General features: G+C 55.5%; 10 protein-coding genes and 1 non-coding gene across 11 annotated transcripts; 2 read left to right on the top strand and 9 right to left on the bottom strand.

Annotated features, from left to right (window-relative positions):
- Window positions 1-471: 471 nt before the first annotated feature.
- On the bottom strand, window positions 472-2,457 carry C8Q71DRAFT_862219 (peptidase S8/S53 domain-containing protein; the record flags this gene model as incomplete). The annotated part of the gene is made up of 6 exons (XM_047928004.1): window positions 472-531; window positions 593-1,175; window positions 1,229-1,539; window positions 1,597-1,828; window positions 1,882-2,147; window positions 2,200-2,457. 6 exons carry the CDS (start codon window positions 2,455-2,457, stop codon window positions 472-474), a joined length of 1,710 nt encoding a protein of 569 aa, XP_047774028.1.
- Window positions 2,458-2,556: 99 nt separating this feature from the next.
- C8Q71DRAFT_321573 (uncharacterized protein) lies at window positions 2,557-3,043 on the bottom strand. Its single transcript, XM_047917801.1, has one exon. The coding sequence runs from the start codon at window positions 2,911-2,913 to the stop codon at window positions 2,656-2,658; it is 258 nt and encodes an 85-aa protein (XP_047774027.1). The 5' UTR covers window positions 2,914-3,043; the 3' UTR covers window positions 2,557-2,655.
- Window positions 3,044-5,210: 2,167 nt separating this feature from the next.
- Window positions 5,211-5,294, bottom strand: C8Q71DRAFT_t142. Its single transcript has one exon. It is a non-coding gene; the product is annotated as a tRNA-Cys (tRNA).
- A 287-nt stretch (window positions 5,295-5,581) lies between these two features.
- On the top strand, window positions 5,582-8,983 carry C8Q71DRAFT_716454 (uncharacterized protein; the record flags this gene model as incomplete). Its single annotated transcript, XM_047921103.1, has 10 exons — window positions 5,582-5,848; window positions 5,903-5,973; window positions 6,023-6,161; window positions 6,208-7,144; window positions 7,205-7,304; window positions 7,361-7,508; window positions 7,560-7,861; window positions 7,943-8,168; window positions 8,228-8,775; window positions 8,833-8,983. 10 exons carry the CDS (start codon window positions 5,582-5,584, stop codon window positions 8,981-8,983), a joined length of 2,889 nt encoding a protein of 962 aa, XP_047774026.1.
- A 379-nt stretch (window positions 8,984-9,362) lies between these two features.
- Window positions 9,363-12,099, bottom strand: C8Q71DRAFT_321357 (putative sodium/proline symporter). Its single transcript, XM_047917800.1, has 5 exons — window positions 11,835-12,099; window positions 11,500-11,780; window positions 10,835-11,418; window positions 9,952-10,780; window positions 9,363-9,900 (listed from the first exon to the last, which is right to left on the bottom strand). The coding sequence occupies exons 1-5, from the start codon at window positions 11,959-11,961 to the stop codon at window positions 9,553-9,555; spliced, it is 2,169 nt and encodes a 722-aa protein (XP_047774025.1). The 5' UTR covers window positions 11,962-12,099; the 3' UTR covers window positions 9,363-9,552.
- A 1,327-nt stretch (window positions 12,100-13,426) lies between these two features.
- Window positions 13,427-14,516, bottom strand: C8Q71DRAFT_321330 (uncharacterized protein). The gene is made up of 2 exons (XM_047917798.1): window positions 14,141-14,516; window positions 13,427-14,081 (listed from the first exon to the last, which is right to left on the bottom strand). Exons 1-2 carry the CDS (start codon window positions 14,303-14,305, stop codon window positions 13,524-13,526), a joined length of 723 nt encoding a protein of 240 aa, XP_047774024.1. The 5' UTR covers window positions 14,306-14,516; the 3' UTR covers window positions 13,427-13,523.
- Window positions 14,517-14,781: 265 nt separating this feature from the next.
- On the bottom strand, window positions 14,782-15,573 carry C8Q71DRAFT_716381 (uncharacterized protein; the record flags this gene model as incomplete). Its single annotated transcript, XM_047921098.1, has 2 exons — window positions 14,782-15,339; window positions 15,409-15,573. The coding sequence occupies 2 exons, from the start codon at window positions 15,571-15,573 to the stop codon at window positions 14,782-14,784; spliced, it is 723 nt and encodes a 240-aa protein (XP_047774023.1).
- A 298-nt stretch (window positions 15,574-15,871) lies between these two features.
- Window positions 15,872-17,308, bottom strand: C8Q71DRAFT_321332 (uncharacterized protein). The gene is made up of 3 exons (XM_047917799.1): window positions 17,139-17,308; window positions 16,018-17,087; window positions 15,872-15,965 (listed from the first exon to the last, which is right to left on the bottom strand). Exons 1-2 carry the CDS (start codon window positions 17,249-17,251, stop codon window positions 16,031-16,033), a joined length of 1,170 nt encoding a protein of 389 aa, XP_047774022.1. The 5' UTR covers window positions 17,252-17,308; the 3' UTR covers window positions 15,872-15,965; window positions 16,018-16,030.
- Window positions 17,309-17,635: 327 nt separating this feature from the next.
- C8Q71DRAFT_862213 (uncharacterized protein) lies at window positions 17,636-19,296 on the top strand (the record flags this gene model as incomplete). Its single annotated transcript, XM_047928003.1, has 3 exons — window positions 17,636-17,917; window positions 17,965-19,234; window positions 19,283-19,296. The coding sequence occupies 3 exons, from the start codon at window positions 17,636-17,638 to the stop codon at window positions 19,294-19,296; spliced, it is 1,566 nt and encodes a 521-aa protein (XP_047774021.1).
- A 673-nt stretch (window positions 19,297-19,969) lies between these two features.
- On the bottom strand, window positions 19,970-22,168 carry C8Q71DRAFT_321141 (FAD dependent oxidoreductase). The gene is made up of 10 exons (XM_047917796.1): window positions 21,947-22,168; window positions 21,785-21,888; window positions 21,697-21,732; window positions 21,416-21,644; window positions 21,236-21,366; window positions 21,107-21,175; window positions 20,923-21,051; window positions 20,707-20,861; window positions 20,578-20,650; window positions 19,970-20,517 (listed from the first exon to the last, which is right to left on the bottom strand). Exons 1-10 carry the CDS (start codon window positions 22,089-22,091, stop codon window positions 20,122-20,124), a joined length of 1,467 nt encoding a protein of 488 aa, XP_047774020.1. The 5' UTR covers window positions 22,092-22,168; the 3' UTR covers window positions 19,970-20,121.
- A 1,614-nt stretch (window positions 22,169-23,782) lies between these two features.
- C8Q71DRAFT_321192 (U6 snRNA-associated Sm-like protein LSm2) lies at window positions 23,783-24,596 on the bottom strand. Its single transcript, XM_047917797.1, has 5 exons — window positions 24,539-24,596; window positions 24,381-24,478; window positions 24,242-24,302; window positions 24,086-24,188; window positions 23,783-24,036 (listed from the first exon to the last, which is right to left on the bottom strand). The coding sequence occupies exons 1-5, from the start codon at window positions 24,539-24,541 to the stop codon at window positions 24,011-24,013; spliced, it is 291 nt and encodes a 96-aa protein (XP_047774019.1). The 5' UTR covers window positions 24,542-24,596; the 3' UTR covers window positions 23,783-24,010.
- Between the last annotated feature and the right edge of the window lie 87 nt (window positions 24,597-24,683).

The following is a 24,683-nucleotide window of genomic DNA, read 5'->3' as shown; positions in this document are numbered from 1 at the left end:
CGAATATGATGCTCCAGGTATGTTCGCTGACGCTAGTACGCTAGGTCACTGGTTTGGGAGCTCTGGCATGTTCAAACTGAAGGCTGCTGTGGCAGGTCCCCGGTAGGCACGTTGATTTGTGGCGGCAACAGTGTTCGCGTCGGTGTTGACCACAGGAATCATCCTACGTTAGGAACCACGGCGGGCACCGATTGAACGAAAAGGACCCGTGTAATCACTTACTTGTCGTCCGTTCATGGTCGGCAACAGAGATGATGCATCGCTGCGATCTACCTGATTGCGTTATCGAACACAGCTCTTGTGTCTGCTCACCAACATACCGAAGGATCAGTCGCAAAAGATAGTTTCGGAGACAGATGCTATCAGTATGAACGGGCGCACTTAAGAGAGAGTTCCGCGACCCAAGCAATGCTACTTACAGTCATACAACGAGCGCACGTAACGATCGACAGTGAAAGCTATCCGTCTTCATCAGCTCAAGCCCGCCGCGGACCTCAGCTTCGCGTAGTCGGGCGAGCCCAGACCCGTAACCTATTCACACACAGTATATCAGCCTCCAAACCAAGGCAGACGAAACCTCTGAACCACTCACAGGGTCCCACCCAGCGGTAGCGTTGAACCCGTCCGTCCCACACCCAGGGTTGCTCCCCTCCGTGATATCATTGAACGCACCCGCGGCCGTCGAGTACAGCCACGGGTTCAAGAAGCCGAGCACGGGCTTCCCACTGCCGACCAGCTCGTCGTTGAGCAGGCTGACCACGCTCGCGAACGTCGGGCTCGAGCAGCTCGTCCCGTCGACGAGGTAGAACTCCTGGTCGATCACGACGCTGAAGTTGATGCCCTGCGTCGCCACGTCCGGGAACGCGCGCCCGCTCGCGTTGTACAGGCCCGCGTACGTGTCCCCGAGCGTCTTGAGGTACGCCTCGACCGCGTCCGCCTGGTACGACGGGCGCGCCCAGTAGTTGCTGAACCCGCCCGAGGAGAAGGACGCGCTGATCTCGGGCGCGAACCCGGTCGTGGACCCGACATTCGTCATGTACGGGCAGCCGTCGGGGAAGGGCACCACGAAGGTCGTGCACTCGGACGACTGCGTGCCCGACACGCCGCCGTCGCCGGTCGCGAAGAGGATGGAGACACCGCGCGCGCCGAGCTGCGCGTATGCGTTGCAGAGGTTGCTGCAGGGTCGTGCGTTCAGCGCAGGGTCAAGAGGAGATCGCTGCATACGTACTAGGCTAGATCCTCAGGAACGTCGTCCTCGTTCGGCCCGTAGCTCGTCGTCCATACCTGGGGTGGGTTCGTCTCGTTCAACAGGAGGTCGGTCATGTCGAGGAAGCCGCCAAGATCACCGTCGTTGTTGTTCTCGCCTGCAGAGATGAACACTGTTGGCACATTCGTCGCGACTCCGACGGTGTACTGAATGTCCAAGTTTGCCTCCACACCGGCATCTGCTTCGGTCTGGTTGTTTGATCCGCCATCCAGCGTCTCAAGCGTGAACGACGTGTTGGAGCTCATATCAGGGCGATATCTCTTGAGGAACGTCTGAGAGACACATGATGAGCTCTCGTTGACGAGGGCGAGCCGCTGGTAATGACCTACGCTTAGATCCGCAATGTTTGACCATTGGTCATCGTAACCCGCTACGGCGAGCTTGTTCGACGACTGAGTAGCCGGCGATGACGGCACTCCGTAGATCTGCTGCAGACATGACGGAGTCATGGTGCTCGCGCACGACGCGTTGACGGCGGCGTTCTCCGCGCCCTGCGTTGTCTCAGGAACCACAGATACGGGTGCTTTGACGACTTGGAGTTTGCGTTGGACCTTGGGGAATCTAAGTAAAGCATAAAGTCCGTCAGTTGCATTGAAGGCGGATTCGGAACACACGTGGTGGATGGGTAAAGGACTTTGAGATGCTCGATAAGCTCCTCCGGGACCGAATAAGACAGCGTCCGGATAGCGGTCTGGCCCGTCTCAGTGTGCGCATAGACGCTATAGTCGGCGGCGAACATCTCATTCGCCTTGCTGACGGGCACGGTGAAGCCGATCCAGTCGCCTGCAGGCGTGAGCGGTGTAGCGGTCACATCGTGCTCCGCGAGCCAAGTGTTCACGGCTGAGGTAGTCTCGTCGCTCGGTGCCACAAAGGCCGCAGCCTAGCGAATCAACATAAGCACGGTCATGGGCGGGTACTCCACAAGCACGCACCTCTTCCCTGGTCAGGTACTGTCCATAGTTGGCGCTCGACGGCGTGCTGACATCGTACAGCGCATCCTCGAGTCCAGCCGGGTTGCTCTGTACGAGGGCAACCCGGAGCTTGATCATCGTATCGGGGCTGGCCGCGCCCGCGAGAGTGAACCCTACGGGGGCACTGTCCATGCGGGTATGGACGCGCATGGTGCGCGGCGGCGTGGGCGTCGCCACGGCGAGCGAAAGGAGGGAGACGAAGACGCCTAGCCTGAGCATGCTGCTACACGCAGGTGCTGAAGGGGCGGAGGGGAATGAAGAGTGGTCGGGGCGTGTGTGCGGGCCGGGAGGGCATGCCTGGAGGCTCACTTATAGGATGGACGGGCACATGGGATGCTAATCTAAGAATACGGCCGTGGGTCGTTGTTGAGCGGCAGCATGAGCGGCACAGTCGGTCTCGGAATGATCCCGCCGGAGTCACTGGGTTGCGCCTCGTGCGGTGTGAATTGAGTCGCGGGGATCGTCTCGCAGGGAAAGCGCACGGTAAACTCGGGCTTCTGTGGCGTGCTGAGCCTCCCTCGCATACCTGATGCGCACGATTAGGCCGAGCTGCTCGAAGAAAGACAGTACGTACTCAACTCTCTGACACGTCCACAGAGGAGACGTTGCAGGCCAAGCACGGACGAGAACAGGCGCCGCTAGTGCGCCGCTCAATGAGCCGCCGGGTGTTGCCATGCGCGCGCATTTGATCGATCGACCGGAGGAGCTCCTCCGGCGCCTGCTTACCCTCCCTCGGTCGACCTGATGTTCAGTCGACTCTCAGCTGGCTATATGTCTCCCTCGGCAGCACGCCGGATTTCTTCGGGCTCCTTTCTTTGCGAATTTGAACCCGTCGCTGTGCTAAGTTGTCGCACGAATACATACGACGTTCCAATACCGGTCCTGCAATTTGGTCACCCGGATACATGAAACCGGCTGGCTGCCCTCATGGAAGATGGGAGCGCGAAGGAAAGGGGGAACACTCCGGGCGAGGGGCCACACAACGATCTTATGGACGAGGGCCCGCTCACATCTGTGCGCTCGATCCCTCTTCATGCAATGCTCTCGTCATCCATGCTAACGCGACACACAGTATCCCGACGCCCGCAAGTACACTGCTGCAGTGTAAGAGGGGAGCTCTGTGGGCTCAGCGGTGCATCGCAGCTGAACCCACGGGATCAGTACGTACCCGCAATGCTGTACGCGCAAATCATCGGTCCATGTTGGATGCCGACTGAAAACAGCATCGCGGGCACGTATCTCCGTTCGGATGAGCCCGCGGCTCCGAAACGTGTTCGCCGATGTATGCATTCTGACTCTCGAGTGATGCATTGACTACTCATTGTGCCGAACGGCACTCGAGCCGTCTGGCAGTGTACTGTTCTCATGCCTCTCCGTGCGCAGGTCACAACCATATGGTGTTACGCCAGACTGCATGGTACCATCCAAAAACGTCCCTGTGCGGCACACGATACCAAGCACCATATGCGAATTGGGAGTGGTGCTTCCTTCGAGTCTCGAGAAAAAATGTGCGACATCCTGACTGTCGTACAGTGGTAAGCCTCCTCTTGCCTCTACACCGTATGGTGTACTTTCGACGAGTCAGGGCTACCCCGCCACTATCGGTTTCTGCTCCCTGGGTAAGCACTAGGGCCTCCTCTAGGCTTCCTCAACCCATGGCTCTGCCCTGACGGATGTCACCACCGGCAACACTCCGGGGTGCAATACAGACGGATTATGTGACCACTGGCTGGGACCCGGTGCGTGTTATCTTCTCCGCCTGCGGATTCCTCGCTGATGTTGATGCTATAGATGACCGACCTGGGGACCCTTGAATATCCGAAGCGTCGAGCTCGCGCGAGTCTACTCGCGATGGCTGAGTGTATTCGCTATGAATGTGATAACACTCGTCAATGAGCGATTGCATAATCCGCATGTGGACCTGTAGTCATTCAGCGGGAGCGGGGATTAGTTTCCAACCAATGGCCCGAGGCGCAACTCCGGCGGAGAAGCTTTCCCGAGCTTTGAGCAAGGTTCGCCATGCAAGCCTAAGACTTGTACGTACATACAGTAGCCCAATCAATGTCGGAAAAAGGGTTGTAATAGCTGTAAGTGGTCATCACTGCTCGCGATATGGCGTTTTACAATAGCAATAATTTGATGATGTCCACTGGCAGGACACTGGGTCAAATCGTCACACATCATTGCCCATGCCACGAATGCGGAAGTAAGTTGAATTGGTCTCCCTCGAAATTCACATTGCATACATCGACAGTGGCCTCTGTCGCTAATATACAAATGCGAGTTCATGAATCAAACAATTCTGATCTGGGTGTCCAGATCCTCCCCTTCGCCAAGACGTCTCTCCACTTCTGTGCCGATATCCTTCACCGCGCCTTCGGTGGTCAACACCGGCGTGTCCCGTCGAATAACTTCATCCTCCTGGAGGAGTCCGAGCGCACGCATGAGCCACGTCCTGCAGCTGATGCCGCTCTTCCGGTTCCGGCGCACATCACTGTAGCCGCCACTCCGCTCAACGGCGGCAAAGCGCGCCTGCAAGTCGTACTGCGGGGAGGGCGGCGATAGCCGACGACCTTGACGAACGCGAGGTTCAGTCTGTTCTGGGCATCGTTGACTTTGACGGGGTGGATTTGGGTACACAACGACACCCAGATCCGTCGCTCCGAGGTTGTACAATACAAAGTGAGTATTGGCGATGGGCTTCTGATACTATGTATGTCAAGTTGACATCAATGGGACTTGCACTTGTGCACGGCGGCCTCGCATGTACGCTCTGCTCGCCGGGATCAGGATCTGCTCTTTCCCCCCATGTGCCCTCCTGTAGGCTTGATGGCAGTATGGTGGTTGCAGGAAACTCAAAGGCCTGTCAGCCTGAGGGGTCGGCTGTCGAGCCTCCTAGGAAGATACAGCTCATATTATGTTGCAATTTCATTGTATGTTGGATCCGGGTGAGGCCTTCGTCAAGCAAAAAGAGGCCTCATCGTGATTCGAACACGAGACCCTGCGATGATTACGTAAGCTGCAATCGCATGCTCTAACCACTGAGCTATAAGGCCCTTCATTTTTACTGCGTGTAGCCAAATACATGGCGCCAGGAGGCTGTAGACGCCGATGTCTGGCGCTTTGCTCTGCTGCGTCGCCGTTCCCGAATCGAATTTGAAGTGCTAGAGGTCGTCGAGTGTTATCCGCCGTTTCTGCAAAGCTCATCTCTGGTCTCATAGCCTCTCGCGCATCTCTCCCGACGGCCAGTTCTCGGAACGCAGTTTGACTCGTTCGCGCTTGGAAAGCTTCCGAGCTCACCTCGAGTGTCCCAAGTCACACGGTCGCGGTAACTTAGCTCTGAATGTCTGCAGGCACGGCCGTGGACAGATCTGCTAGGAATGCAGACGCAAGCCTCAACGGTCATGTTCAGGCTGCCTCAGCACCCGCCGAAAACGTCGCAGGACGCGCCTCGGTCGATCATGGCGTACCATCTGCCCCCGAGGTCCACCTGAACGGGCGGCCCGCTTCCAGCATGGGGAGACAGTCGCGGTCAGGCAGCGTCTCGGGAGACGCGGTGCCCGGTGAGGGATGGGGAGCGAACTTTTGGGTGACACTGATTGATCCACAAGTGCTTGTCAAGTCATGTCGTCTCTGCGCGTGCCTCCACTAACACCGCACGCAGACCCAGGTGTCGTTCTATGCATGCCCTGCAACGGGAGAGGTTAGCTGGGACCCTCCAGTTGGGAACTTTCTGTAAGTCGCCGCTACGATGTGTGTGACGCTGCCGTCAACGACCTCGCAGATTGCCCCCAAATCCGGAGGGCGAGTGGTGGGAGATGATCGACGAGGCAAGCGGGCTGCCGTACTACTACCACACCAAGTCGAGTGAGACTGTCTGGGAACGGCCGAACGCGTTCGTAATTCCTCTGGGTATCCTACAGGTACGTCGGCCCTCTGCGCGGAAGCGCTCTACTGAACGCCTTGTAGAACACGGCGTTAGGACGCCGTCTATCCGCACGTCGATCTTCGCCCAAGGATTCCGCCCCTGACGGGAGCACGCATGATAGGGTACCATACCGCCGCTCTAACTCGTATCGCAGCGACCAAGACCTCAGACAGAGCCACGCCGCAAACCAGCAGGATCGCCGGTCGCAGTCCGCTTCCCGTAGGTCACCTTCCAAGACGTCACCAACCGCCAGCCCCGCTGTAAGCCCGGGCCCTTCCAAGAAGACACCCCCACGCCGACCGGCGACGAGTAGTGACCATGTACGCTCTGGAACCACGTCGAGTGGGGGCCCGCTTGCGTATCCCCGTGGACACCCACTTGCACCCATACCCGGCTCACCATACGTATCCGACGCGTCCTCTGCCGTACCCTCGCGCAAGTCCATGTCTGCGCAATCTATCACCGACCGGTATGCCAAAGCGCAGGACGCTGCGCGCAATGAACAGAAGCGCGAAGAAGAAGAAGCGCACCAGAGCCAGCACGATGGTTCCACGCTGGGCCGGTCGCGTTCGAAATCGTCCAGCTACCTCTCCTATCGCGCGCCCCAGCCGCAGTCTCTCTCCGCAGCGCTTGAGATGATCGCACTTTCCGATTCGCGATCCACGACGTCATCATTGTCGGCGGACAAGATCCGCACCGTCTCAGAGAATGGGCATGGCGAGCGCTCTGCTACGCCGTCACTGCTCGATCCCCGCAAGCTTCGCATCAGCACAGACCACGGCGACGGCCTGCATACTGCGCCTGCGTCACCAAACCCGATGTGGCAACGGGGGAAGAAGAAAGAGAAGGCGGGCGTGCCGCCCAGTCCGCGACGACCCATGCCTGCGCTGCCTCATGCTGGAGGCGCCCGCAGCGTATCTACTCCTACTCCTGCGACTATCGACGGGAAGGTGATCAGTACTCCCATTTTCAACCCAGGTGAGGAGTCTTCGCATCAGTGGCTTGCAAAGCTGTTGATCTTCGACTCTTGGTCGTAAGACGCAACGAGGGACATGAACCAGGCCGTGAACGCCGGCACCGTCCCTGCTGAGCTCTACCGCAAACCGACGCACGCATCCGCTGTCTCACTCAACACCGGGTAAGTCTGTAATGCATGCGCAGACTTGCTTGATGACTGACCTGTGTTCGCCCAAGCAAATACCTTGTCCTCCCTCACGAACTCTCCTCCGATATCCAACAATTCGCGGAGTCGCATTTCGCAAGGCAGTACTTTTCCACGCACCGTGTCGGTTTCCTTTTCAAGCGCAAGGTCCCGGTCGAGCAGATGATGAGTTGGCAGAAGGTCCGTCATATGGCGCTACTCGTGTGCACCCATCTCATGCATCCGCGACAGGCACCATTGAGTTCACCATTACTGCAACTCAACCGATCCCTGCACAAAAACGCATTGAAGATTTTCAAGGTCATCCAGCACATCATGGGCGACCGCGAGCGCGAACGTGCCATGAGATTCGGGGGTGAGGGGACAGTTTCATCCGCAATGGCCAACGCATCGACAACATCCCTCCCGAACCCCGGGCAGGCGGCGAAGCTGGAGGACGAGCGATGGCTGCTCAGCGAGGGCATCGCACATGGCGAGCTTCGCGACGAAATTTACTGCCAGGTAATGAAGCAGCTCACCGGGAACCCAAGCGCGTGAGTGGCGTTAATCTGTCGAGAGTCCCGCAGTCACCGGGGCAGTGGCGGTGGCGATGGCTAATTGCGATGTGGGCATAGGGAGAGCGTGTTCAAGGGCTGGCAACTGCTTTGTGTTTTGCTCGTTACCTTTCCGCCCTCGAAGGACTTCGAGACGTATCTGCGCTCCTACTTCCAACAGGCGACGGTGCGCCACGAGGGGCGCGTGGATGTCATGGCGAAGTACTGCTTGAGACGACTGGCATATATCGCACGGAAGGGACCGAGGGGCAAGCCACCTACGACGGCAGAGATTGAGACTGCGTCGGTGAGTACGCCGTGCATCTGTGGCAGCTGTCGGGCTTCAAGCTAATGGCGATGATGCAGGATGCCGCATTCCACCCTTCGATATTCGGCGAGTCCCTCGATACCGTCTTCCGCTTACAGGAACGATCGTACCCGCATATGAAGGTGCCCATCATCCTTCCTTTCCTCGCCGACGGCATCCTCGCTTTGGGGGGCACCAAAACAGAAGGCATCTTCCGTATACCCGGCGACGGCGACTCTGTATCCGAACTCAAACTCCGCATTGAGAAGGGCTACTACTCGCTCGACGCCATCGATGACCCCCACATCCTCGCGTCGTTAATGAAGCTGTGGCTTCGTGAGCTCTGCGATCCGCTCGTGCCTGACGAGCTGTACCACGAGTGCATACGCGCAAGCAAAAGCCCAGAGGCGTGCGTGAGCATCGTGCAGCGGCTGCCAACGATCAATCGCCGGGTGGTCCTATTCGTCATCAGCTTCTTGCAGCTGTTCTTGGACGAGAAGGTCAGCTCAGTTACGAAGATGACGAGCCCGAATTTGGCACTCGTCATGGCGCCGAACCTGCTGCGGTGCAACTCGGAGAGTATCGCAGTCGTATTCACGAATGCTCAGTGAGTGGCTCTCTCGCTTGGTTCGCGTAATGTATGTGCTGACAATCTATGCCGCAGATACGAGCATACATTCGTCCACAATCTCTTGCTGCATCTTCGTTGTGACACCATCGATCCTGACTACATCCCGACACATGGTCAAGGCGCTGTCTCACCCACCAGCCCTCCGCCCAAGAACTCCCAAGGTCGTCGTAGACCTAATCATTGAGCCCCGCGACCATTCATCACGCTCATTTACATCATAATCTACTGCTATAATCCAGGCCTCGCATCCGGATACCAGTCACTAATCTGTTGTATACCTCCCCGAGCCCCGCCCGACACATGTTGGATGAGTATCCCTGCATTAAAGTACAGATATCTCCGTGTTCGCGATTCCCACTCTCCTTGTGCACCATCTAGTCGCTACATCTAGTAATGCTTTCTGGGTTCGGAGTCGTTGTCTATATCGTTCATTTCGCCTGTTTTCTTGGCTTATACCAGTGACGAAAGCGCTGTCCCTGCTTGTTCCTCGCCGTACAAAATCTCTTGAACGTCCGCTGCACAGTAGAATTCGCACGTGTTATTGTTCTACGTTGTGCTCTGGCGTCGGGAGAGCAAGGGAAGCAATATCAGCTATAAGCATCATTTATCGCGCATGATACCTTCCAGGTTGCAATCTATGTCATCCAAGCCGTGACGCCGTCCACTTTCCACGGGAGCCTTTCGTGCTGCTTGCTCAGTTGCTGGTTCTAATTCTATGCATACATGGCCGCGTGTTTGCGATGGACTATATAGCTAATCTGCATCTTCTGCGGGTTGCACCTTGACTGCCTCCGCTCCTTTCTCCCCAAGCACAGCGTCCCTCTTCTCATTCGCTTCGGAATCCATGCTGGGATCCCGGGACACCCCCCCTGGTGCGATCTTGTGCGCCAATGCGTCCCGACGCGAGCCGATGATGTAGTTCAAGAACAGCTTGAGAGAGTGCCGTCCCTGATATAGAGGCATGATGAGGATGACCAGGGTAGCAATCCACGCGATGATGAATGTAATGGCGACCCATGCTCGGAAGAAGTGCTGCGAGAAGACGTAGGACGTGAAGTACATCGGGAGGGGGATTAGGATGACGAAGATCAGGCACAAGCCCTATGCGACACTTGAGTTAAGAACAGAGGATGATCAAAGGAACATACTCACTATGGCCATGAAGCTGCCGACGATTTTGCCCCTGTACAGCGCTCGTTCGTCATGTGGCGAGAGGTGTTCGACCGCGAGCTGTTGCTTGAGCTGCTCCTCGGTGACACCAGCAACGTCGCTGTCGTCAATGACCCGCACGCCGGCTTTGAGGATCTCCCAGTCGAAGTTTTGCGGCCCAAACGCATATGTGAAGATGATGGAGTACACAGCTCCAGATACGAGCGAGACAGAGTTGCCGATAACCAGAGGAAGCGTCTGCGACGTCGACGCGACGGTCACCGAGCCCTCCAAAGCGTAAGCGGACCCTAGCCACGACGCGATCGCGGTGATGCTCCCCAACGGAGGGGCCAGCGCGATGGCTGCCTTGTTCTGCGCTCTCCAGAGCACGGTGCAGTACATCGGAAAGACGCACGAACAGGTAAACACGCCCATGCATGTCACCAGGTAGTTCACGCCGATCGTCGTCCGCGTGATTCCGGTCGCGATGACGGACATGCAGAGCGTCCAGATCACGACTGCGACGTGCGAGAGCTTGACGAGGCGCCCTCCTGTGGCGTTCGTGTTGATGTATGTGCCGTACACGTCGTAGACAAACACGGAGGAAACTGCGACAAGGTCAGCGGAGAACCCGGACGTACAGGCCATGAAGGTCATGAGAAGGACGAAGGCGCCGCCGCCTTTTCCCATGAGCGCGATCGCAGCGTACGGGAGGGAGAGGCCGGAGGAGATCTCGGTGGCAGTCATTGGTCGTGGATAGGTCGGAAAGTTCGGCGTGTTCTCGAGGGCGCGACATGCGAGGCCGAATGTTGTTGCCAAACAGAAGGGTATACTGGGTCCTTCGTCAGTCGTCTGAGGCTGAGTGCAAATAGGGGTGGAAACATACCAGAACCACGCTAATGCTCCGATGAGGTAACCGGGGAGGGTAGCAGCCGGGTTCGCGGCGATGGCCTTTTGATATAGTTGTACGTCCACCGTCGTACCAAACACAGCACACCAGAAGACAACGCCCAGGAGGATTCCACTTTGCGAGCTCATCGTGAGGTACTCCCCGCCTGCATTATTCACCACAGGCGATCGTACCGCCGCCTGCTTCAGCAACTCGTACATCGCATCGGCAGAACCGATGAGGGACGACGAGCTGTACACAACGAAGAGACCTGTGAGAACAAGGGCATAGATAATGATAGTGTGGGTGTAGTCGGTGAGGATGGTGGCCTTTATTCCGCCGCTCAGGGTATAGATGACTACGCCCACTGGAAGGAGGAAGCAGCCAGCGATGGCGCTCATGCCTGTCAACGCCTCGAACACCTCGGAGCCGCCGACGAGGATGTTGACGCAGTTGATGATCTGATACATCGTCGAGTAGATGATCTGAATCCAATGCCCCGTCGTGCCATAGCGTAGCCTCGACACTTCCATGAACGTGTGAGCGCCCGGTGCCCGCCTTTTGAGCTCAATGGCGGAGACCTGAAAGAGAAGGTACGTCGGATCGGCGATGCCAGATTGAGCATACCATGTATTTGGCGTTGCATACGGAATAACACTCACGGCGAAGACGAAGATCTGTATGCAAGCACCTGCACCGTAGAAGTACGCGCCGGACACGCCGAACTCATATGTCCACGCGGTGGAAGTTAAAAGCGTCGCGGCGATCGTCCAGCCTGAGACCACAGCGGAGGCGACCAGGCCTGTGTTTATAGACCGCTTTGCGGTCATGAACATCTCGGAGCCTTGCACCTCGTTTTGGAACTGGCTCAGCATCCGCGACACCCACCACATCCCAACCGCGAAGAGCGCGCCGACACCACAGATAATCCCATAACCGACTCCTACGAACAGCAACTCCGTTAGACACGGCGATGATCGTGTGAGAAAGGACACACCTTGAGAGAGCGGCGGGGTGACAGACTCATCCAACGTAGACATGAAGTCGCTGTCTTTCTCTGGAAGGATGTCGAGAGCAAACCTCACCGACGGCGCCGGTGGGGCAAACTCGCTTCCATCTGACATCTATACGAACGGTTCCCCACGCCAGAGTAGCGGGACTGCCCCGCTCGTTTGAACTGTCGCTCCGCATCGTCCGCACCCATCCTGGCGATAAGGCAGACAGAGAAGTCGGTACAACCATGTCTTCGGGACGCCGAGGGACTAGAACTCCGCATAACCCAGGCAGAACCCCAACCGACGTCTTATCTGTGGTCGAGGCTATCGTGGGATGTAGCCGAGAGTATGGAGATAGAGGACTATCGCGACTGGCTTGTGTACTAGGTCGGGTGGCGCTCCATGGATGGCTATGTGCAACCTCGTGCAATACATATCGGGGACAACTTCCATCGCAAGCTGGCCGACCATGCCCACTTTTAGCAGCACTTTCCAGCCCTGAGTCAGACTCACTGCATGGCTCGGACATGGGTGCTCAACAAGCTTCATATACATACCCAAGGGTCTCTCGCACTGTTTATATCCCTTGTAGGAGCGCGACGTGTCCACATCAATGATAGGGATACCATACAGATGCTTTACAGACACTCACATGCCAAGGCGGCCCAGTAAATTTGCACCGACGCAAGGTCGGAGGGATGCACGCAAAAGTGGGCTCGAGTTGAACGTTTCAACTTGAACGTTGGAGTACTGTGAGAACGTCCGATCGACTGGGAGGGGCGTTGCGTGCAACGCGCAACGCGCAACGTGCAACAGTCACACACATCACGCTGTGACATACACTTTCAGACAGTTGCTTATGTGCTCGTCCAGCCTCGGCGCCGCCGCAGCGATGAGAATTAAGTAGAGAGCTGCACTATTTGAGAAGTCATAGGATTGGCTGGTGAATACTGCACGGCTAGCTGACGTCTACTTGTACATAGATTCCGACTAACTTATTACCGTTGACCGACCACTTGCCTAATCGGGGCATGTGGCGGGTGCCTTGTGATGCGGTCCGTTCCAAACATACTTACAGCTGTTTTCTGAACATCGTTTAGATGTGTGATAGCTCCTATATAATCGGGTTTACATTCCAGTTTTTAGCTCAATTGGGATTGCGGGGACCGACTCTAGTCTCTGAGTCGCCAACAGTCGCCACCGTGGCCGGTGGCCGCGATGTATCTACCGGGAGATTACGTAAGTATGCGGTGGCGGGCCGCGGTGCATCGAGTAAGCACTCGAACTACGCACACAGAGGCGACATTCGTTCTACTAGAGGATACACCTCTCAGTATAACCTCCAACAATCCCTTGTAGCCCAAGGTTGAAAAGATTCGTGTATCGTTGGCCCGGGCGCCGCTTAGGCCACAGGGGAGCCACACCGTGACTTGCGTGACGTTGCGCGTTGCGCGCAACGCGTTGCACGCAACGGCTCTCCCCGTGGATCGGACTTTCTGAGTACTGTGCATATATGCAGTAGCAGGGATCACGTGCCAGATATCCGTACCAATGTCACCGACTTGATGTCGACTGTTGGACGTCGATGGTAAAATACTGCGACGCATGTGGACACATCAGTAATAGTGACTACCAAGATGCTGATTGTACATATTGGGACTGGTTTGAAAGGCATCGTGCCAAAAGCAATGTCAATACACATAAGGAATCATACGATAGGGAACCCTCTGTGCGTACGCCTCCCACTCCTTGCCAAAATGGTTCCTCAACATCCCGTCCTCCCCAGCCGTACGCCACGCGACCGACAGGGTGAGGAACACGCAGAGCCCAACATGTAGCATCCCAAACGCCCTCCCAGCCGGTGTCTGCAATATACCACACTCCTTCGTCCATGAACCTTGCGCGACGTGCATGAGGATGATGCAGATCGCGCCTAGGGTCACAGCGGTGTAGCTGGGGTGGCGAACGTAGCTGTACGGGCCGTGGGTCACGAGCCGCTGTCCGTCGCGAACGGTGAGTTCGTAGGTGAAGAAGCGGTCCAGCGCGCAATAGCATCGGTATCGCAGAGTGGTATTGAGCAATACTAAAGTCCAGCCCAGGAGGAAGGTGGGAGAGAGCGCGATCTGTCCCGTACGTGCGAGGGAACCACGAACAAGAATTGGTATGAGGAAGTGGGAGAGCTGGTTCGAGGGGTACTCGTTCGCAAGTATGACGGCTATCTCAAGGACGAATGGAGCGCATGTTGTAATCTGAATGTAAACCGATAGTCAGTACAGATATACAGCATAAGATGGCACGAGCTACGCACCTTCGCCAACTGCACGATCCTGTGTACAACTGCCGAGAAGAAACGTTCATATGGAGTAACATCTCTCGAACGCTTCTCTCTGGGCACACTCGGTTGTGGAGGCGTCATGAGAACATAGCCTGCAGTCATCCCGGAGAACAGAAATGGCAGTTTGGCGAGGGACATGGTGTCCTATGGGGGTGATAATAGCGGCTACGACGTCTGGGCGAGCGCGGAGAGACCCAGAGGATGACGCGAGAGTAGGAATGGCCATGCAGAGTGCGCAGGGAGATCATGTTATACTGCAGAGGGTGGTAGCCTAGGAAGTCGTTCACGTCATGTCAGTGATTTATGCGAAACCCATTTGCACCCTTCCGGCTGAAGGCATCGCTCGCGCGACAGCCTGGGAACTGAAACTCTATCACCTATAAAGTCCTCGCAATGAGCTAGACATGCATGGAAGCATATAGACACGCACGAGTGAGATTCGCCCAATGATACGGATACAGCATAAGCGTGCAGGGTATCCTCCAGGCAGGCATCGGTGCAGTTACGGAGAGTGCATGTAACTACCTACAGCTTGCGAATCCAGGTGATATTGAACAGATGGCTGTCAGACAGAATCCCAATTTGTTCAGTACGACAACAAGCAGCAGACAACGTCAGAACACGTAAGGCACCATGCGATACGGCACCCGCTGCGCATACGCCTCCCACTCTTCCCCAAACTGCTTCCTCAACATCGCATCCTCACTGGGCACGCGGACCATCAGTCCCACCATGCCATACACGACGTACATGACGCCGAACGCGCATGCCAGCCTCCCCATTCCCGTCTCCAGCAGGCCCGCCTCGCGGAACCACGCGCCACGCGTGAGCGACATGAGGCCAACGCCGACCGCACCAGTGCTCCAGGCGGTGTAGCTCGGGTGACGCACGTAGCGGTACGGGCCCTCGGTGATGAGCTTGTGCCCGTCGTGGATGGCGAGCTCGAGCGTGAAGAAGCGGCCGAGAGTGCGGTAGCACTGGTAGCGGAAGACCCCGCCTGCGGCTCCGACCACGCAGGCAGCGAGGAATGCCGGTGAGAGCACCAGCCGCTGGACGACGCCTGGATTGCCACGTGTGAAGATGCGCAGGATCCATCGCGACAATGGCGTCGAGGGGAAGCGATTCGCAACGATGACCGCCGCTTCAATGAGCAGTGGGATCGACGTCAGGGCCTTGTGGCGTATATATATCAGTGGTGTGCAATAGATCGATCTGGAGAACATGGCAGGAAAGCGAAGTACCTTTATAATCTCGACATTGAGGCGAGCAGTGGTTGACAGGAAGCGTTCGTGCAACCCGACGTCTTTCGCTCGCTGATTAGAGGCAACGCGGGCGTGTGGTGGCGTCTGGACGGTGTACGTCGTAATCAAGCCTGAGACAAGGAAAGGAAGCTTAACCAAAGACATGACGTTCCCAGAGGGCGAGGGGAGGTAATGAATCGGTTTATGAAGCAGCCTGCATGCTGCTTGAGAGACATGGGAACGAGCGGCGTGCATGCATTCTGTATCATATGTCAGAAGCTCTGTTAGCGGAAGAACATACCCGTCCATGACAGTTGCTGCTGATAGAGCACCGCAGAGGCCTTGCTCTAGTCTCATGGACCGAATGAAGTCCTATAGAAGGCGTGAGCATTGCATTGAAGCCGTCATGACATCAATGGGCTGATATGGCGGCTTCGCTGATAGAACGACCATTCATTGCACCGTCTGCGAGAGTGCAGGATGATCAGGTGGGAAAGGGTTCTCCACGACCTCGTGATGACAATAGAAAGAAACCCCGGAATAATAGATACATATGTCTAGAGGCCAGGATGAGCGACGATTGTGTGCAAGCCAAAAACTGTAGCATACCACAAACACCACATCAAAGCCCTGTAGTCAGAGGGTGTTCCCATTGGTTGAACTTCCAGCCGTCACTCGACTCGTCCTCCGTAAGCGCCGCGCCCTTCCAAACCTCGTTCGCAGAAGCCCATCTGTTCGCATTAGTGGGGGACCAATGGCGGGACTTGCGCTGCTTTTCGACCTTCCTTGGACTCGCACGCTGCGCAACAAGCTGCTCAATCCGGGAAACCAGGTCCCAGACCTCCCCAGTGCCGATCATTGACTCTTCCTGCCACATGTTGCGCTCGCCCACCTCCCGCCGGATCATCTCCGCTAGCGACCGCGTCCGGTTGTCCATCTCGACACCGTTCACGCGCATCTCCTCCAGGGCGTCGCAGGCACCTCGCAGGTCCCGGAAAAAGCGCCAGCGCGTCTCGATGAGCTCGTTGTACGCTGGCGTCGTGCAGCCAAAGACAAACGAGGGGACAGACAGATGGCGTGCATGGTCAAAGATCGAGAGCGCGAGATGAGGGTCGCCGTATTTCTCGCGAAAGGTCCGCATGAGGAGGGATATCATGTGTGGGTACCATGGTGGTTGTAATTGCACCGAAGTCTTCGAGGCAGAGGGACTCGCCTCCGCTTTCCGAGCGTTTTCTTCGCAGAGCTTGGATTCGTCGAACACCTGGCGCATCGCCCACTCCAGGAGCTGCTGGTCTGTATCGCATAGCTCCATCGCCTCCCTCTTCCTATCCAGCTCCTCGTCCGACTCGCTCGTCCACCTTTGGTGTTTCGACTGTCTTCGCAGCCGTCCAAACAGGTCACCCATCTCTTGCGACCGTGCCCGCCCGATTCCTATCGACTCGGGCGCAGATCGCTTCGAGTCCTTCTTGGTGTTGGATACTGCGTCGAAAATCATGTCGAACATCTGGTCGAATGCATTGACTTCGCGCGCTGTCATGGCCTGCTTGCGGGGTGCGCGTGTTGGTAACTGGGACGGCTTCCGCATAGAGACGGGAGGGGGCGCAGGCGGCTCCTCGATGTCTTCGAAGACCTTGTCCCAGGGCGATGCCTTACCGGAGAAGATTGACCCATCGTTTTCGCTGACTATAGTTCAACACTGACACTCGCATCTCGTAATCAATGGACATTACCTGGGTTGTTGTGAGTACGGCCGGGTACGAGAGCTGCACAGACATGGTGATACAAAGTTGGTCAAGCCTGAGCGATGCAGTTTCAACCGCTTGAAGCAGCTCTGGGCTAGCATATCCAGTCCTGTGGGTGTCCAGCGAGGAGTGCAAGTCAGACAGAACCGAAGTGTCGCAGAGCCCAATGGCAGCTAAGCGCTCACACGACGGCACTTGCCGTGAAGATTGATCACATGATACACACGTCCAGCGCCCCGCGCGTTTCCGACGCGCCGAGTTGCCGCCGACGCGAACTTGAACGCGCTCGTGTCCTGCCACTTGGATTCGACCTCTCCTGGATCAAGGCTTTCCTAGCTTTCAATCCGCGTGAGGGACGCTGTCATACTAGCAAACCCTAGATCTTACGACCGGACATGCGCTTGCGTCAAAGGAATTTGGTACGTACATTCACAAGTATGATTTTGGTCGAAGCGTCGACTCACATAGACCTCACCAACGCAGCTATGGACTCCCAAATCATGACGTCTACTGCGCTGCAAAATGATCTCATCCTGAGAGAGATCATGTCTCACTTGCGCGATCTGTCTGGACAACCTATCCGTGTACTCAGAGACAAGAAAGCCATCTCTACGCTTGCAGGCTGTGCGCGCGTGTGCAAAGAATTCGAAGTTCACGCCTTGAACGCTTTGTGGTGGCACATGGATACCCTCATGCCGTTATTGCAGCTTCTAGGATCTTCGCTGATAGCCACCCCGGCCGCGGAGGGCAGCACATTGACAGTCAAGGTACTGACTGCCACTCTATACGTGGCACTGTGACTGATTGGCGACAGACTCTCTTATTGCCCATCCGTGAACACGAATGGCTGCGCTTACTTTCATACGCGCGGCGGATTCGTAGGCTGCTCGTCATCGACGTCGACTTCGAGCATGTGGATCCAACCGTATGGATGACACTAGCTGCCCATAGCGGAGGTACTCCGTTGCTATCGAATCTCGCTCACTTGCAATGGGTTCACTCAATCAAGTCCGCAACATTGAACGTGATCTATATCACTCCGCCAGCAATTCGTACGCTCGATGCAATATACATACCGCCGCGTGGTATGCACCAAGACCAATCTCTTGTCACTCGGAGCGAGGTTGTCTTTCAGAACATGGTCCATATTCTGGCATCTCGTGCGACGAAAATCCGAGAACTGGTGTTCCGCGTGTCGCACACTTGCATTTTGGAATCGATTGACCGGTTTCACTCAGTACACAGACTACTTATCGACGCCGCCAAAGCTGGCCCTCTCTCAAGGACCTTCATCGAGAAGATTGGTAGCCTGCCGCAGCTTCGTGTCCTGCTCCTTGATCTCCCCGTTCGCACCATAGCGCACTCAACACCTGCTGGTTTCCCGGCATTGCGCGACGTAACGCTCAAGGGGAGCCCCGGGAGTATCGACCACCTATTATCCGCTATGCTCGGTACTCATCTCACGATGGTCGACCTCATATTTAAAGACATCGACGAATCCGAGCTGTCATACATCAGCAATCTCCTCTACAAGCTTCGCGACTGCGGAAATTCATCAATCGAGTTCATTTCGCTGAAAGCGATTCCTCGCGACTTCCCGAAAACGATGTACGAATTCAAGGACGTATTGAAACCGCTCTTGGCTCTGCGGAGAATCCTACGCGCCGACATCGAACTTCATTTCAAAATGGCCATGAATGTTCAGGACGTACATGACATGGCGGTTGCGTGGCCTAGTCTCATCAAGCTGAATCTATTCTACGTCGAGGACGGCCAACCCCTGCCGCCAATCTCGTGTTTATCCACCTTTGCGAAGCACTGCCTCAACCTGCGCACGCTCGAGCTGCCGGGACTGCAAGACTGCGAGACGGATCTCGCAACCCTCGCGGGCTCCCCGCACCCATTGAGCCGCATCTTCATGGCCAAACAGTTCGTTCCATCGGAGAAGCTCGCACGCTTCCTCTTCGCACTCTTCCCTCGGTTGGAGACCAACGTGGCCCCATCGCACGGACCGCAGTGGCGAGAGACATTGGAGACGCTTGCGGCCCTACAGGCCGGAGCGAGGAACGGTAGTAACGGTGAAGGTAGGTGGGACCGAGTTTATATATAATGTTTACTAATACGCCTCGCAGATGGTGAAACCTAAGCAATGACACTCTGAATCGCATCTTCCCCCGTTCAATATGCACTCGTATTTATCCCCGGCGTCGCGACAACTCTGCCTTCTTCATTGATCCAGAGCATGCCGGAGATCATCCCATGCTACACGCGTGTGCACCGAGTCACGTCGTCGGTATGTGGGGTGTTATTATTAATTTCATTGTACTGTTGTTCACTCATGTGACACAGGACGTCTTGGCTATATTGTAACATACACAACTGTGGCCACCCTTGGCGACTACGTATGTCTATTCCATCTTGAAACCGACCCTGCGACAGCGTAGGGATAGGATCCATTATTCATGCCCACTGTGTCAATCCGCTGCAGATTACGACCTAGTGAGCGCGCTATCAGCGGGTTCTCATCCATGTCAACCCGCCCTGGGATGCGCCCGAGGCGTTCTTCGCAATGCGAGTCCGCACTGGGGAGGGCGTACACGTCACACGATCTTATATCGAAACCACCGTCGGTCAACGTGGTATGATTAGTCGACGTCCTGGTCTCGTGGCAACCTTTGCCCGCATACCCACTCTCGCTTCGGAAGCATAGTTTAAACGACAAGGGATGAGAATGAGAACACGTTACATTCAGTGCAGGAGGGCGTTGCCACTTACGTACCACAGTGATCAGTCCACATCTGCGCAATTGAATGCCAATTCGATCGTCTGTGGGCGCATGTGGGCTCACGAATGTTGGCAAACATACCGAAGCTGCAATAGGACGAAATAGTTGCTATATGATTTAACGGAGAAACGTGATTATCGTCCAAAGGACATATATACAACCATCCGGCCAGTCTCCTTCAGAAGCTTAGAACTTCCACCCGCCAGAAAGACTCATGACGTTGAATGGATCATACTTGGCTTTGACTTCCCGCAGCCTGGGGAGATTACCAGCGTATATCCGCTCCATCGTCGTGTTGTAGATGGCATAGTTCGGATACAGCGACGTCTGCGCGATGTCCTGGCCTTCAGCTACGGCGATTTGAGTCAGGTACTCGGCACTTTGCACCATGATCTGGTTGATGAGCGTATCGTTGTCCGGTGACGCCCATGCGTAGTAGATGTTCAGAGGCAGGATGCCGTTTTCACGACTAGGAGGCCAGGCTGAGTCGGTACCGTGTGAGAATACACTTGGCAGGATTGGCTCGACGTCGTAGCTGATGAAAAGTTCCGGGACGTCCGACTCGAGTTGACCTCGCCAGAACTGACAAGACAACGAAGCGTGAGCACAGAAGCTTGCGGGACAGCACAATGAAGGGCACACCTGGGTTTCATTCACAATGGCGTTGAGCAGCGTCGTAGAGTAATCGTACAGCGAGACCGTGTGGAAATAACCCCTGGTATCCGGTGACTGTTATAGAAGTGTCCAAGGAGAGCAAGACCGAGGACGTACCGCAGACCATTCGAGCCCTCTATCGTCGCGAGAATGAGGGACAGATAGGATCTCGTAGATATGTTTTGGGATATCGAAGTAAGACCGAGGAAGTCGTCAAACATCCCTTCCGGTGGCGTCGGGGCATTATAGTACAGGGTCATTTCGGTGATATTCTGTTGTTTAACAAATAATTATTGGTCACCTGGGATAACAAAGGGCAGATCAGGAACGCACCATCCCAATGGATGCGTCGTAATTGAACGTCGTTAGGATTGCAGCCTTGGGATCGTTCACGTTGTCGTAGAACTTCTGTGTCGCAGCGACCACATCATCATCGACATTCGTGGTGATGATGATTCCGCCCTACAGCAGCATTCTCTCAATGTCTGCACGTTGGCACAGAAGGGACAGGACGTACCCAAACCTCAGTCTGCGGGTGTGTTTGAAGGTAAAATGTCGTCACAATACCGAAATTATTGAAGCCACCCTGCACCACAACGGATTGTAAGGGTGTGGATCATTGACACAGTTCAAGCCATATCCCCACCTTCAGTCCGAAGAAAAGTTCGGGATTCTCACTGGCAGTTGCGTTTACTACGATGCCGGAAGGTAGTACGACCTCGAAACCGACCACCGTGTCGATAGTCAGCCCGTATTGGTTTGACTTGAACGAGTAACCTACTTGCCATATCAGCGTGTAACACCTCGCAGATAGCCAAATGCGTACCTCCACCCAGAGTGAAGCCCGCCACGCCGATACCGCTAACTCGCCCGCCAACTACACCTACGTTGTACGGCTCAAGGCCGGCGTAAACATTATCCCAAATGTTACCCGCTCCGACGCCTGCTACTCCTGCCTCTGCATCATATGTGACTTGTGTGAAGCGCGTCATAGCGATCTGCACCCCGGGAGTAGCAGAGTAGCCCGGGTTAGCAGTATGACCTGCACCTTTGATCTATTTGATCCACTCAGTTACTGCATTCTCGATGATTGTCGATTGTACGTACACCAAAGGGAGTTCGGGTCAGACCCAACACCAGTAGCTGGCGGGAAATAGGAATCAGGTTCCAAAATCTAGCGAACACAGATACTTACTATTTTGCCGACGTCTTCAGCAGTTCCAGGCTCCACTGTGCAGGTCGAATTGATTGTACTAGACAGTGCCCAATGGGAGTTATCGGTAGCATATTGCTTCGTGTCTATTTCATTCTTGCAAATGAACCATGATCACGATAGAAGAATGTCTGTATTACCTACCAGGGTAGTACACATCCGACTCATGGGAAATCCCGTCGGCGATGAGATCGCAAGCGACTTCGTATATGAACTCCGGGCCTTCCGTTTGAGCGAAGGCGAACAGTGAAGTGAGCGACAGGAGGAGGGTCGCAGCCACTCGCCGCATCTTGCCGCAGCTACGGGGTGCCAGTTAGACTCAAGCTAGCCAAGCGGGGGTCAACCGCCGAGAGAAGATCGCGAGCGCCGCTCTACTTAAGCTTCATCGTATAGCAAATAGTGCGGCGCTGTGGCGAAGAGTAATATGGACAAGTGACGAGTGGCGTGGTACGATGCGAACACTGGGCCAGGGGATGAACATCCGGTGAGAGGCACTGATAACCGGCATCTTTCATCAAGCGTCACCAGCGGCAGTGTGCAACGGGCGTCGGCAGGCTCTCAAAATCCGCCCGTAACGCCCATAAAACTACGGATGGGTCAGACCCTTAGAGTCCAGAGCAAAAGCCACGGATCACTTACCTTTGGGACTAGTGGCTGCCGTACAAGAAGGGGTGTATTCCGGGGCAGCGCCTCGAACGACGCTCCGATGAGAGTCGAAGCAACTCGGTGGAAGGGCGGATTATGAGTAGCATCTATGCGAAGCAGCAAACTCAAATGTCCACGCATTGCCGGCATGCATCATAGTTTGATACACGGTTCCTGTGAGACGAGGAGATCATTATACGTTATGTAGCAAAGTGATTGATTACTCCCGTGCTACTCACAGTAGAGCGAGGAATACGACGGACCACCTATGAATGTCAGTGGAACTATCGCCTACCCATTGGACAGGAGTTTGAAGACACTCAACAGCTCTGTCCAGAACTACAGATTTGAACGTTCCCATGTACGACAACGTCAAATGGAGCTGCCCACAACCGTATCTCAACAATATGATGGTCGGCCAGGCAAATGGTAAGCAGGAGTCTCACAATACATTTGAGGACGTACAATTTCCGCATTGTTGGCGTCTTTAGGCCGGCTATTTTTATCACGTCTGTGCGCGCAATTCGGTGCCTGCGCCGTGGGAGAGCCTAGTACAGAGCTATTGCACGCATAGGGTGTGCGGTCGTACGACTTCCAGTAAAACACGTACATACCTTCGGTGAAACTTCTATCTTGAGAAGAATCAGAACGGGAGAATACCTCTACGGCGACTTCTTTCCGGGCTGCGTACGGTAGAAACAACCTGGCAGTAGCATTCTGTTGCAATAACAGTGATGACAATTCCGGTCCACAGCGTAGGCGGCCGGACAGAGGTCTGTGGCCTCGAAGTTACGACAATACTTGCCGGGAGCCTGTGACCATGAGCTGCAGTTGAAGGCCTTCGTGTGTTACATACTACGCGACCCGTGGCTGCTGACTAGCATCAAAGCCGCTCTATCCACAGCGCAACGTCAGTGACGTAGAACGTCGGAAAGCGGAGATTGCACGCACGTACTTGCGCCGTACTGATAATAGCGGAAACCTTGCCATACCGATGTTCCTCCGAGTCTAGCTCTAGAGGATGCGTGGGAAGTCGCAACGAGAACTCGGTCAGGTCCTGGATGACCAAGTATGTTGGTTAGGGAAGGGGCAAGATTCTTGAGTAGAATAGTACGCAGTGAAGCCAGACGATCCGCGAGGATGTGCGCTGCGTTATACAGCACACGATCGAGGAAACTGAAGGCGAACATTGCGAAGCAAAGTGACCCCTACCATGTCACAAACCTGCACGTCGGGCTACATCAGTCTTAGGCCGGAACCCGCACACACGAGGATAGGAAGCACCTGTAGCTAAGAATGGGAGCAAACGGAGTCGTCAGTCTGAACCCTGTGATAGAACCCGGTTTGGGATATACTCGTTCAGGGACCACAAAGATATGACAGAACGAAAGGATTACAGATGTCATCGTGACTGACAGCAGAGACAAATTCGCAGAACTTCATGATGAGGAAATGACACAGAGTGTGCTGCCGTACATAGCAGCGGACGCTGTGAACACGCAGCATGGTGCGCGTACACGACACCCCATGCGGCGTTGAACAAAACTGGGGCGGAACGGACGTTCATCGCTTCCCTTGAGCAGCGGCCTCTGGAGAAGATGATGAGAGCTCGGAAACAACCACGCGGAGGTTACGTACCGCGCCTCGTCGCGTCTTCTAGCAGCTGTGTGTCGACATGCTCCGCAGGGAGCTGAACATATCTCACAACGGATCCGCGAATGAAGCAGTTCTTGACCGCCATCTATGCTGAGACCGTTAGATATGTGAATCCCGAACAGGAGGACAGTACCGTACCATGTGGGGGTGTCTTGCTTCGTCAAAGACCTCGATCTTATCAAGGCGGATGTTCAAGAATCTGCGGAGAGAGGACCCTTAGCGACAGGTCGCAGGATGAATCGGCTTATCATCTTCGGTCTTTCAAGGTTGAACTTACTGGTCGACGGACTTCAACACACCCGTGATCGAGAGGTCGTTCTTCAACTCGACAGTCACCTTCTGGTCGGTGAGCGTTTTGAAGACGGAGAAGATGAGCTGTGAGACGACAGAAAAGTGTCATGAGTCTGTGATGAGTATCTCATGACTCTCACATACCATGTCTGCGAACGACCGCACTACAGTCGAGTGCGCGGAAGGCAAAGGTGGAGCTTCGGAAGCGCGACTTGAGTTGCGCTTGCCATGCCTATGATAATTCTCTGCACGTGACCGCACAGAGCCACTCAACGCGATGTTCGACTCG

The sequence above is a fragment of the Rhodofomes roseus genome (genome assembly GCF_022264815.1).
Source record: "Rhodofomes roseus strain CIRM-BRFM 1785 chromosome Unknown C8Q71scaffold_29, whole genome shotgun sequence".
Lineage (NCBI taxonomy): Eukaryota > Fungi > Basidiomycota > Agaricomycetes > Polyporales > Fomitopsidaceae > Rhodofomes > Rhodofomes roseus.
The sequence above is the reverse complement of the archived record's forward strand: the minus strand, read 5'-3'. Positions and strand labels throughout refer to the sequence as shown.